The 13,760-nt window shown below is 35.9% G+C and overlaps 1 protein-coding gene across 2 annotated transcripts in view; it reads right to left on the minus strand.

Moving 5' to 3' along the window:
* Positions 1-11,665: 11,665 nt before the first annotated feature.
* Positions 11,666-13,760, minus strand: part of eepd1 (endonuclease/exonuclease/phosphatase family domain containing 1) — a 40,077-nt gene continuing 37,982 nt past the window's right edge. For both annotated transcript variants that reach the window (XM_030147699.1, XM_030147700.1), the window contains one exon: positions 11,666-12,118. In XM_030147699.1, coding sequence (XP_030003559.1) covers positions 11,928-12,118 — 191 coding nt within the window. In that variant the 3' untranslated portion in view covers positions 11,666-11,927. The remainder of the gene's footprint in view (positions 12,119-13,760) is intronic.

The following is a 13,760-nucleotide window of genomic DNA, read 5'->3' on the forward strand; positions in this document are numbered from 1 at the left end:
CCAAATGCCTTGTGTTTTTCTTGTGATAAACAGCATTTTGTGTCATTAACACCAATGGTGACTCTGCCTCCTCAAAGACTCCTAAAGTGGTGTAAGAACATAAAGGTTTCTTTTTTTCTTTTTTTGTCAGACAGATTGCAAAAGTTGATTTTTTTTTTTTACCTTGACATGTTTCAGCTACAACCTGTAGCCTTCCTCAGAAGGGTCAGTGATAGTCGTCCAGACTGTGAACCCCCAATTTGCGCTGCCATTTGAAAAAATGCTGCATTTCAAAGACCCCAAAATCACTGCATGCCACCAGGACCTATGCCATTATGATAACATCATTATTAAATGTAAGATTTGGAGGCTGTGGGGCCCTGCAGTTAGGGCACATTTTAAATCCACTCAAAATCTTGTCTTTACCAGCAGGGCAAGTTTTCTTCAGCTCTCCTCCCCTCTTTGACATGGTATGGTGATGCTGTAAACCAGAAAGAACAAGGTATTACTTACCTTATGAGTCAGCAGTATTAAAAACAAAAGTAGTTACACAGATAGCACAATTTGGCCACAAATATACTTAGGCAATCATGTTATGAGGATAATGATATTCAAAATAAACTGATCTGAACTGAACATTAGAGGCAAAGTTACTTCTTTTGTATTTCTGGTATCCATGTACTGCAAGAGTCACTTATTACTGTTTGCAGTTGAAACATTAATCTGAACTATCAACTATCTGCCGAGTTAACCCATAAAGACCCAAACATCCACCGGCGTCCAAAGTCTTCTACTGATTTAAACTGTTGAATACCTGTTGATTCACTAATCCAATCAATACATGTAAATAATTGGTATAAAATACAGTTTATCATCTTTTCATGGTCATCAGATATGACCTATTTGAACATTCAGAGGCTCCGTAGTTACCGTGGAAACACTGTCATCTTCTACAACATTGACTCACCAGTAAAATCCATGGAGTTTGATCAATGACAGCTGATGGAGACACTGGGTTTATGTTCAGTTAATGATATATTTTGTTGAAAACTAGCTTTTTTCTTCAGTTTTCTTTATTTTTGATATAATAACCCTCTATTTATTCTGAGCTTTTATGAACATCTACATCAGAGGTCTCAAACATGCGACCTGGGGGCTAAATCCAGCCCCGCCAAAGGGTCCAGTCTATTTTGCAGTCAATGCATCTAAATCAGTGGTTCCCAACCTTTTTTGGCTCATGACCTCATTTTAACACAGCAAATTTCTGGCGACCCCCTAAAATGAATGTTTTTGATCATGTAATAGTTTGCTATACTATGTTGCAAATAAATGATAATTTTAGACAACATTTAGTCTATATAATGTATATTATTATGGACAGAGGCAGAAAAACTAGGTGTAGATTACTGCACAAAGGGAGAATTTTATTTTCCTTGGTCAGGATATGTACAGTCAGTCCAGCTTGGATTTACAAGGCTGACAATTAAAACTGAACAAACAAGAACTCAAACTATGAATTATGAAAGAGCTGCAGCATCTGAAACTGACCACAATGAACATTTGAAGGATAAACAGTAGCACAGTGCTTCAGTTTCAGCTTCACAGTTTGACATGTTTTTTTTTATGTATTGGGATTGTCTCTGTCAACTCACCATATATTTATATTAGTTTTTATTTCTTTTTTTTTTTTTTTTTTTTTTATCAATTACTAGAAATTTCAGGCGACCCCATTTGATTTCTAGGTGACCCCACGTGGGGTCCCGACCCGAAGGTTGAAAATACTGATCTAAATCTATGGACTTTTACTGTGTGAAAGATTATCAGTTCATTTAAAAATACCAAATGGATAAAAAAGGATCCGTGTGACCGAGCCATAAAACTGATAATGGTGAGAGAATAGTCTAAATACTGCAGCTCTGAGGGCGTCACAGATCGAGCTGACGCACAATCCAGGTGACCTCAGTAACTAAATCTGTTCCAACACCCACCCACCGCTGACCACTCCAACCCCATCAGTGTCACACTTCCTATTCATCAGGGTCTTGTTTCACTGGGAAACTGGAAACCTGACGAGCACGGTGAGGGTTGGAACAACAGCGACAAAGTGACACTGGACAAAAAGTGTCACTCTACAGCAGTTACACTCAGATATAGGATGACAGTGGAACACATGTACAGCATCACATGAAAATGTAGTTGAGAACATGTTAAAAAGTTATTCCATCATCTACACCAGGGGTCTCAAACATGCGGACCAGGGACAAATGTGGCCCACCAAAGGTTCCAATCTGGGATGTTGGGATGTTTTCGCAAAGTCAAACATTCCAGTCTTGAATTGAATTAAGCAAAAAAATCATATATTAGCTTGAATTAAGGAAAAAATGTTGAATTAAGCAAAAAAAATCTTCAATTAAGCAAAAAAAAAAAAAATCTTAAATTTAGCAAAACATCTTTAATTAAGCAAAAAATCTTGAATTAACAACTTCAAATTTTTGTCTTTGTTTTAGTGCAAAAAATAACATTAAATTATGAAAATATTTACATTTACAAACTGTCCAGTAACAATAAAATGTGAACAACCTGAACAAATATGAACCTGAAATGCCTAAAGAAAATTAAGCACAATTTGAACAATTTTCTGCCTGTTACTACGTGTTTAGTGTCTTTGTAGATCTGATTTATAGTGCACATGTATAAATGATAAGTTGAGGCATAATATTGTTAAATTTGCACATATTTTTCTTAAGAAATTTCAGTTTTTTCAGGTTATTCACATCTTTTTTTGTTTGGTTAGTTTATAATAAGTATTTTCATAATTTAATGTTTTCTTTAAACTAAAACAAAGACAAAAATTTGGAGTTGTCATTATTTATACGTTATTATTTTACTGGTCCAGCCCACTTTCAGATCAAATTGGGCTGAATGTGGCCCCTGAAGGAAAATGAGTTTGAGACCCCTGATCTACACAGTTGTTGAATGGATGAATGAATGAATATTGTATTTCAGATGTGTAAAAAACACAGTAAAATCACCAATGAAGCAAATGACTGAAGCAAATTATCAACAGAAAACAACCAAAACAAATAAAAGAAAAATAAATTCATCCTATTATACTAAATAATTTTTATTTTGTAAAATTTATTATTATTATTATTATTTTTTTTTTTTACAATTTAATTTTATTAACACATCTGAACAGTACAGGAAAAAAGCAAACTCTTATTTAATTCCATCCCCTTTCCATAAATCATGCATTATAATATTTCAACCTCCTGACATTACTCTAAGCTCCAAGTGCATAGTTAATCCTAACCCACCAAATGAAACTGACACAGGCAGTGTGCTTGCCGGGGGCCTTTTTTACGCTTTGTAATCTGATACAAGTTGTTTTTCTCTATCTGCAAAATTGAGAGAGTTACGGTCAAAAATCGGGTATTTTGAAAAACATGACCTTAAGTTTGAGCTTTCAAGGTCATCAAAGGTCAACAAAATTGGTAACAAGTGAAAGGCCATATGTAACTTCTGATTATTGGATAATACCATGTCAGTCAATATCTGTCATCATTTCACAGACAGAAGCCATTTTGTGAATTTACTCAGAAGTGACATGCAAATTTTCAACTGTTATAACTCAGAAACTGGAAGTGATAGAGGAAAACTAAAAGGACATTATTACCTACTTTTCCAAGCTGAACATCGTGATAGAAGTCGTATTTTTCTATATTAAGCAGTTCCGAAGTTCTAAGTGAATGGAAATTGCAAAAAAGTGCCAGAAATAGGAACTTTAGGAACTTTAAAACAGGAAATGATACGGAAAAATTAAAAGATGTGTCCTATGTGTTTTTCTCTATCTGCAAAACTCAGAGTGTTATGGGCAAAAATTGAGTATCTTGAAAATCATGACCTTGTGTTTGACTTTTCTACACTGCAGATATCTAAATCTTACCAGTGTATTTTTCTCATTTCTAGTCAAAATATCTCATTACACTTAAAAGTATACAACAGTGTTCCTTAAAAGCATCTCAAAACAGAACCCTATTCAATTAGAAAAACATCTACATCCAGATTTATTGTTTTCCCATTCTTTAAAAATGACTTTGAATGTATTTAACCCTTTAATGCACAAATTATGGGAACCTTAATCAAGATTTTTTTTCCTGAGTGTTTTTATCCCTGTTTAGGCATGAAAAAAACACTGCAATTGAAATTTTTTTATGAACCTATTTTCATGGAATCGCAAAAAATATCCACTCAGCTGGACACCATGTGTTTAATTTTTGAAGCAAAGAAACATGTATTTACTGATATACTGTGTGAAAGCTATGAAATAAATTTTTAAAAATGCTGCTAATCTGATGTTTTGTCACATTTTAACATACTATAATATTAGTTATTACTCACTTTATTGAGATAATATCGAAAAAAAACCAAAAAACTTTTGTTTAAAAAAACTGTTAATTACAGTCTAATAACAATAACAAGGAATTAATTTACACTCAAACATGCTACTACAGATCAGGTTTATCAAGAACAGCAAAGTTACAGTAATGGTATGAATTGCAGTGTATGAAACAATGCATAAGTGACCACTGTGTTGGTTGATATGGAACTAAAACAATAAAATCCATGAATATACAAGAGAACAGATTTGAATAGCTGTCCACTGTAGTGACCACTATGCAGGAAAGGGTTAAATGAAGGCTGTATCTCACTATACTATGAAACTGAATGCAATAATCAACTTAGAAATATCAGTTAATTCCTCAAAAATGACCTAGACAATAGAGCATATATAATAGTGTATAATCTTTCCTTCTGATGACTGATAGAACATTTCCTCCACATTTGCAGGTACCGTTCATCTTATTTCTGAGGGTGCAGTATTACATAGACAGTGGATGGCTGATACTATAAGTCCTTCTCCCCTCAGCATCTTTTCCTTGTGTTCTTTATTGCGAGTTCAACACTTCCCACAGAACAAACCCCTGACAGATTTCCATCCCTGTTGTGTGTTTCCAGTTGCATTTAAGGGAGTCCATATTTATCAAGTAGGTCTTACATAATAACAATGAATTACATAGAATATTTCAGTAAATTATTGAGTTTGACTTGTGGACTTAAAAACACTGATGTTTCCTAAGGAGGTGGAAGGGAAGCGGTGTCTATGATCTGAGCTTTGTTGGACTGATGTAGACCGCTTCACTTTCCAGGTTGGTCCCAGTACACGCACAAAACCGACAGTCAAAACTCAGTTAAGACTGTTTTGTGTACAGGCTCTTCTTTGATGCACTGGAAAGATCTAATAGTTCCGGTGTCTTAAAGAACAGCAGAGCTCCAGTTCCTTCCTCCTCCTCCTCCACTGTAGCACAGATGGACAATGGTGGGAATTCAGATGTCCTCAGGAACTGTCCCTCTTCAGACTGCCTCCCTAGTGCCACCCTAAAGAGACCAGGTAGACCATCTACAATTTCTCTCAACAACTTCTTCAGTAGCCAAAGGGAACAGATCTTTATACGCTACTCTGATTATTAAAACTATCCATCAGACCTGCATATTGGTACTTAAAACTAGGGTACTCTACTCTGATTACAAAAACTACCCATCAGACCTGCATATTGGTATTTAAAACTATGGGTTACACTGCGCTGATTACTAAAACTACCATCAGACCTGCATAAGGCTATTTAAAACTATAGATGCGCTACTCTGATCTTCATATTTACTGATTAAGTAGAGTAAACAAACAGATATTAGCATCTTTTCAGCGTACCGGATTGGTAATCTGATACAGTATGACACAGGTTAACATTAGTTTTTCATGTTTTAATCTTTCTCTAAATGTTATCTAGATGAAAGGACTAGTATAAAATGACTTTTTTTCTTACCTTTGCCATGGCGGCAAACTTTCTCCCGGTCAGTCCGGTATTCTGGTCCTGGTCCTGATCTTCGGTTCCGGGCTCAGAGCCATCAGGATGACATAGGCAAGGTAGGCAGCTGCCTAGGGCCCCCTTGCTGAAAAGGGCCCCCGATGGCTGCATGGTCATTTATCTGTACAACTTATTAAAAACCATCCATTGTAAACAAACCACCACAGTGAAGCAGCGCTAACCCTCTCCTGTACTGTTTTGTGACTGGGGCCCCCCAAACTAGAGGGATTCCCCCTATGCAATGACAAACACTATGAGGGTCATGTAGAAGTGACCTCCGCCCTCGCACACCCCCCATCACACCCCCCACTTGCTGTCAGTGGAACAAACGGTCTGTCCACACTGAGCACGGCGGTGGCCATTTTAAAAGAACAGCAATGATGAAGTGCTCCTACCCTTCAGGGTTTGAAAAAAGACAAAAAAAGAAACAAGAAGAGGAAAAACGCCAACGACACAGCGGTAAGTATTAAGTAAACCATTTTTTTCCCCAAGTAGGCCACAACTGTGTGATATGTTTGAAAGTGTGCGAACAAAAGCCCTCACATCAGTGACCAAACACACAGATAGATGTTAGCATGAGAGGGAGAGGATTCAGTTCAACAACTAATCATATACACACAACACAACTGTGTTCTGTTGAAGAATTTAAGGAGAGAAGAAACACAACTTCTCCATCGCCCTTTTCTACTGTTGTACAGCGTTCCAAAACTTCTTTTGAGCTAAATAATTTTAATGTGGAGGACCAAAGTACGACAGCATTAACAGTATTTAGTCCTGAAAAGCCAAAGCTAAGCCTACTGAAGTGTTTTCACTTACTCTGGACGGTTGTCTGCTCCTGCTGCGGTCACCCACACAACTGTATTCCAAACTAAATGGTCTGCTCCTATGAATCCCATCCAGTTTGGACAAATAATCCATCCAGTTCAATTGACATTTTCGGTTAGCTAGCAATTTCCGTTGGTGATCTGTCCATCCCATTAGGAGAAAAATGTCCCTTTTCCATTGTGTTTGTCCGTCTCATCGTTTGTCCTTGTGTGTCAGCTGGTTTAGGCACAGAAGAGGACTAGAGGAGGACTGCAGCAAAAGTTTGTATTTTCAAGCCAACATTTGTTAAAGTCCCTCACATCAGCTCTGTGCCCTCACTGCAGAACTGAGTTCTGTTCCTGTTCAAGGAGGCACATGTAACCTTACCAGCTGAAACACTGCATAAACAGTTATAAACCCTTATTGATACAAAATGTGCTAGAATTCACCACTGTTCCACTGAAATATTTCCAAAATTTTATTTTTAGTGTAAGCACAAATGGTCAAATGGTTAATGAAAGGAATACAGAAATAATGGGACAGAGGGACACACAGTAGAAATATCCAGATAACTAATAAACTTATAAAATATATTTTTATGCCCAGTTGTGCATGTGAAATGGTCAGTAGTTACTATTACTTTATTATATTTAATATTTTGAATTAATTTTACTGCTGCAGTTGCATGTTGCATTTTACTGTTGTGAGATTGAGCTCAGTGAAATACTTTAGATACTACTGGGTTTAGTTGTTATCTTCCACCATTAGACCACAACATGTGCCACAAACGGCACAAACTAAAAGTCCTGATTATTCGTGGTCATCTCAGAGGCAGTGTTTTCTCATGCTTTTATTGAAGAGTTATAATTTTAACTTGTCACATATGTAACCTTTATTTTCATGTTTGATTTCTCTATAAAATATATTCAGTTTTAACCATGTTAATTGTTATAATGGACATTATTATATCATATGTTACTGTCTCAAATTCGAAATTATGCATCAATATATGTGACACTAACAAAATTTTCTAGATATATATTGACATATGAACTCTTTAATTTTAGGTTCGATTTTTCAAGAAAATATATTTAGTCACACAGTCGACTCAATCACACAAAGTGTTTTCACTCACAGAAGCTGAAAAAAAAACCCAAACATACAATGACTATATCGTTAAGTCAAAGGTATATTTAGCAGACTACATAACAAACAGTTTGTGACAAGTTAACATGATAACTCTTCAATAAAAGGAAAACAGCCTTTTTATGTTTAAATCACCACCATCATCAGGCATGTAATGTTAAAAAAGAAGATCATGTAATGATAAAACAGATTGAATTCATTCAAGAGAAACAAAATCTATCAAATCTATGTTTTTTCATCTGAAACATACAAATAGATAACATCATCAGCACCAAAGAAGAACTTGACCCTTTCTGTCTTGGAAATGAAAGTCCAAATTAATGCAGATAAAAAAGATTTCTGTACATGTGGCTGATTAAAGGTAACATGACAGATTCAGGTCTTCATTTAAATCAAGAGGCTTCACTGTGGTATGTGTATAAGATGCATATAAGAGTAACTCCACGTCTAGAATACACCAGACCATTAGAGATGCTGCAGAGCCACAGGGAGCCTTGACATAGTGTTCAGTCAGAGCATATTCCATGGTTTTAGCATGTATTGCAGTCTGATGTTCAGAGATGTGAGTCTGGTGAACTCTGTTGGTTTGTCTAACAAGTCATAAGGGATTTCATCATATATACAACACGTGTACAGCTCTTCTGAAGTATCCTTAAGCATCTTGTTTATCTAATTCTGTCATAATATCACATAATGTGTATGCATTTTATACATGCACTTATATATAAACTATATAATTTGTCCTATAATATACTTTTATAGATAAATAGATGTTTTTTGGAAAGTGTAAGAATGGTAGGCATTGTGAGGCATTACTGCATTGAGTTCTGAGTCATTTATATTGTGATCTGTTTCTATTTATCAAAGCAGTAATTATCCAGTAGGAGGTGCTTACCTACTTGCTTACTTAATGTAGTAACGATAAAAGCTGCATGTTCATCTATTCATGTGTATCTGGATAAACACATGAGTTGTTTGTAAAGCTGCAGACTCTCTTGAAAACTGAAAAGAGTGAAGTTGAGTCAAACTGGACAGGACTTTCTGAACATTTTCTCTGATTAAATATTTCTGTTATATTTCTATCTGTCATTTTACTTTACTTTGTATCTTTTAAAGCAGTGGTTCTCAAACTTTTTACAGTGGTGTACCCCCATAAATATGTGTTTTTAGCCAAATACCCCCCCCCCAACTGTCACTTCAGCATTTTTGATTTTGGCAAAATCTGTTCTTGTGCCAAAGGTGTCTGTTTTTATCTTCTAAACTTTGTAAACAAAAAATGTATATTTTACTGTAATACATCAAAAATAATCAAATCTTTATAAGTACATTTTGTGTACAATATATATAAACTGAAAAGTGCCCTGTTTAATTAATAGGAAAAATAAATGAATTGGTTCTTAATGAATAAATGAACCTTTCATCAACAAAAAATAATAATTTAATAACTCAAACTCATCTTGAATAAGATCAAATAGAATTGTCAATTTTATAATATGAATGTATTTATTGTGTTTTATATTTCAACATTTATTCTCATTATTTATTTTGTATTCAGTGCATGACGACTTATTCAATGTATTTTTCAAAAAAAATAATTGTACCCCCATTTGAGAAAGACTGTTTTAAAGTATTTGTTGCTCAGGAATGGTAGGACTTTCCATAATTTGGCAACTGACTGGATAAATTCCCATTGGGAGAACGGGTCAGTTGGTGAAATAGAGACTTACTGCCACTAGAGGGCAGTATCTAATTATTTTTTTCAAAGGGTGGATTGAAGACAATATCATAAATTACAGTTTGCCAAGAGTTGTAATCAAGACAAATGGTACATATATATAAAAAATATATATAAAATATAGTGGCTCTAAAATAGAACATGCATTTTCCATTACACTGGTCTACAAGTAAAATACACCCCAGAATAGAAGTAGTGAAGCTTTGCTAAGTTTGTGTCAGAAAATAAAGGAATAAACTAATAATGAAAAGATTAAGACAAAAATGGTTGGCTGTAGTTTCCAGGGTAGAGCATTGAGTCAAAATGTGAAATTGTGAACATTAAGGACAGAATGAGTTTTACTTTAAAGGAATGTTTGTCCCAGATTTACCAGATTGACTTCAAAACACTGTCTGCACATTATAATATAATCATTTTACTGGTTCTTTAAAGTGGCAGATTTATAAATATATAGTATTAATGTACATAAACCAATATATATGTGTAACAGCCCTATTAAATACATTGAAAACACCAGTTAAATAGCACTTTTATCATTAGTTTTCCAAACCTTACTAATAAAAAATATATGGTGAGTTGACAGAGACAATCCCAATCCATAAAAGACATGACGAACTGAAGCTGAAGCACTGTGCTACTGTTTATCTTTCAAATGTTCACTGTGGTTGGTTTCAGATGCTGCAGCTCTTTCATAATTCATAGTTTGAGTTCTTGTCTGTTCAGTATTAATTGTCAGCCTTGTAAATCCAAGCTGGACTGACTGTACATATCCTGACCAAGGAAAATAAAATTCTCCCTTTTTGCAGTAATCTACACCTGGCTTTTCTGCGTCCGTCCATAATAATATACATTATATAGACTAAATTTCATCTAAAATGAAAGTTTATTTGCAACATAGTATAGCAAACTATTACATGGTCAAAAACAAATTAATTGTATATAAAAAAAAATGTCTCAGTTTTGAATGTCTGGGGTCGCCAGAAATTTGTGATGTTAAAATGGGGTCTCGAGCCAAAAAAGGTTGGGAACCACTGACATAGTGTATATTTACCTCCATTTTCCTATTTGTACATATGCAAATCTTGTATTTTTCCTGCTTTATAAGTGTATTCTATTTATATTATTTTTTGCTTTTTATCACTTCACACTTACTTTCCTTTTCTGCTATTTTTTTTTTTCCAGGAGTGTTTTTATATACAACCAAGATACTGTGACCAAATAATTTCCCTTGTGGATCAATAAAGTTTTGTCTAAGTCTTCGTCTCTATCTGGTGGCACCTGATTTCCATCACAGAAGAAAATGGCAGCTACACAGAGGCTGTGCTTCCATAATTTAAGAGTGCAGTCCCCACGAGGTCGACTGCAGAGACGTCATCATCCACTCGAACAGAAGAGGCTCTGAAGAGCTGAAGCTTCTGGGATTATTTACATCACAGGTGTCAAACTCATTTTAGTTCAGGGGCCATATTAAGCCAAATTTGATCTGAAGTGGGCCGGACCAGTGAAATAATAACATAATAATATACAAATGTCAACTCCAAACTTTCCTCTATGTTTTAGAGCAAAAAAAGTAAAATTATGTGATGAAAATGTCTACGTCTACCAACTACCCTTTAACACAATGTTAATAACATGAACAACAGGGCACGTTTTTGTGAAACCAGTTTGTTTTAGTGTAAATACAGTAAAATGACATGAAAATGTTAACATTTACAAAGAGAAAACTTTGGAGTTGTGAGTTTTTATAGGTTATTATGATAGTGTTTTACTGATCCGACCCACTTGAGATTGAATTGGTCTGTATGTGGAAACTGAACTGAAATGATTCATATCTTCAGTGTAAATTTTGCATTTCACAAATTCATCCCACGGGCCAGACTGGATCCTTTGGGGGGTCGGATATGGCCCCCAGGCTGCATGTTTGAGACCTCTGATTTACATAAACTAGCGGCATTGTACCTGTGGCTAAAACGTCCTCCCGTGCTGCAACATCGATCGGACACGGGACACCGGACGGACACAGAACGTGCATTATTATACAGATAGATAGAAGATGACAGTTCAGGCACAGTTGGAACATTTAACAAGTCTTTATTTTATATATAGAAAATGTTTGGCACATTTCTGTTTAAAGTACATCTTATATACAGTATATTTATCTGGACATTTTTATGGCTCTATATCTCACCGGTTACTATTAAATAGTGATAAAGTGACACCCAAAAGGCAATCTTGGCACTTCTTCACATTCATTAGGAAACTCTTTGCTCGACAGCAAACCGACACCCAATCAGGACCCACAGTCACTCTGATGCCATTCACTGCTGTGGACGTCGTCACCGCTCATGTTTGGGCATTATGTCTCCTCTGTCCACCACCGTCATACCGGGTCTGCTCAGCTCCTTAGGGGCCACGTCTGCATAAAACTCAGCCACTACAGGGCAGTGGTCCGAGGCAACACCGCCCCACGACCAGTTGTCTGGGATCCAGGGGTTGGTCAAGCCCTCCCGCACGACGGAGCAGTAACCTGTCGGAGACAAAAGAGACAAGGGGATCATGGGACGTAAAGGGGTCATATTTTGCTAAACCCACTTTTATTAGTCTTTGGTTCATTTATTTGTGTATTTGGACCTTAATAGTTCAAAAAGTTGGAATTTGAACCCTCCAGGTGCTGCAAAGCTAGCTTTATATTCATTTTGGCAAAAATTGAGTGGTTTCCACAACCTGTTTTAAGTCTTGCTAAATCTGTTACATCTATAACTAGTTACTTCACGACATTTGCACATATAAGGTCAAGACTTCCGACGAACATTTCTCTGAGTATGACATAATTGTTTGTCAGCAGCAGCGGTTGTAGTCCATACTGAAAATATGTCCAAACTTCGAGCCGATTACTTAAAATTTTCAGTTGTTGGTTGAACAGGACAGAGCAACACAGCCAACAACCTGGAGGGGGTGGGGCCTGAAGTGGCTTATGTGCATTTAAAGGGCCAGCGCTCAAAACGACCTTTCTGGTGTCATTACTTAGAAATAGGGTTGAAGATGGACCTGTGGAGTTGAATTAATGAAGAACTGCTCTTACCTCGAATTTGTCCTGAATAACCTGGGACCTGAAGTGGGCTTTTTTTCCCACTTTCTTAAGAAACTAACCTTTGTAAGAACTTCTACTGCAGGAACCATGGTCTAACTTTGTGTGTTGATCTTATATTGCTGAGTATTTCTGATCAGTGCTCCAACAGTTTGTTCCAGACAGTTTTTTAAAGAAGCAGGAGGCTGGAGAGGCAGCTTTTCATTGTCCTTAAAAGCACCACCAAGGATTTCAGAAGTCATTAGGGACAAATGGACCAATGATGAAGGCCAGCCTGATTTACATACAACAGTTTGCTAGTTTTTGTATCGTCGTACACAAACAACAGCAGGATAATTTGTCATATTTTTGTCTGCAACCACAATGGAAACCTACACCACCAGTTTGAAGGACCTTTAGAACTTAGGACTAGAAATTTCCTGGTTCTTTGGGTGGAAATACACCTTATATTACTTTGCACACATGTTATATATATTTCGTTAATTATCATAATGACAATATATTGTCTAGTATGTATTGAATATGTATATTTGGTGTCTATCTATCTATCTATCTATCTATCTATCTATCTATCTATCTATCTATCTATCTATCTATCTATCTATCTAGCTATCTATCTAGCTATCTATCTTTGTATTTTTAGAACTTTATATACTGTATATTGATACATTTTTCTTTTTCTGTTGTATTGCTAACTTCTTTCCTACTAGTTTTTATTATACTTGAATGCAGCGACCTAATAATTTCCCCCTGGGTTTAATAGAGTATTCTGATTCTGATTCAGCTACAGCAGGTGATCCTAAATACTGAATTACTACTATACCCTGGACAGACTTGATCCAACTTATTTTCTTGGTGCTGTCATTTTGGAAGCTAACATTAGGGCTCTACATGGACATACTTCCAGACTAGAACCTGCTTTCACCATCTTGAGACTCGCTGTTGGAACTTGGAACCCAACCTGGACAAATCTTGACATAATCAATATGACTTTTACATGGAATTGACTTGGGCTTTTCTTTAATCTTCGACAGATCGTGTTTGTAAATCCTCACCACAGTCCAAAACCAGCCCCCCTGTG

Source organism: Sphaeramia orbicularis, chromosome 11 (assembly GCF_902148855.1).
Source record: "Sphaeramia orbicularis chromosome 11, fSphaOr1.1, whole genome shotgun sequence".
NCBI classification, from domain to species: Eukaryota; Metazoa; Chordata; class Actinopteri; order Kurtiformes; family Apogonidae; genus Sphaeramia; species Sphaeramia orbicularis.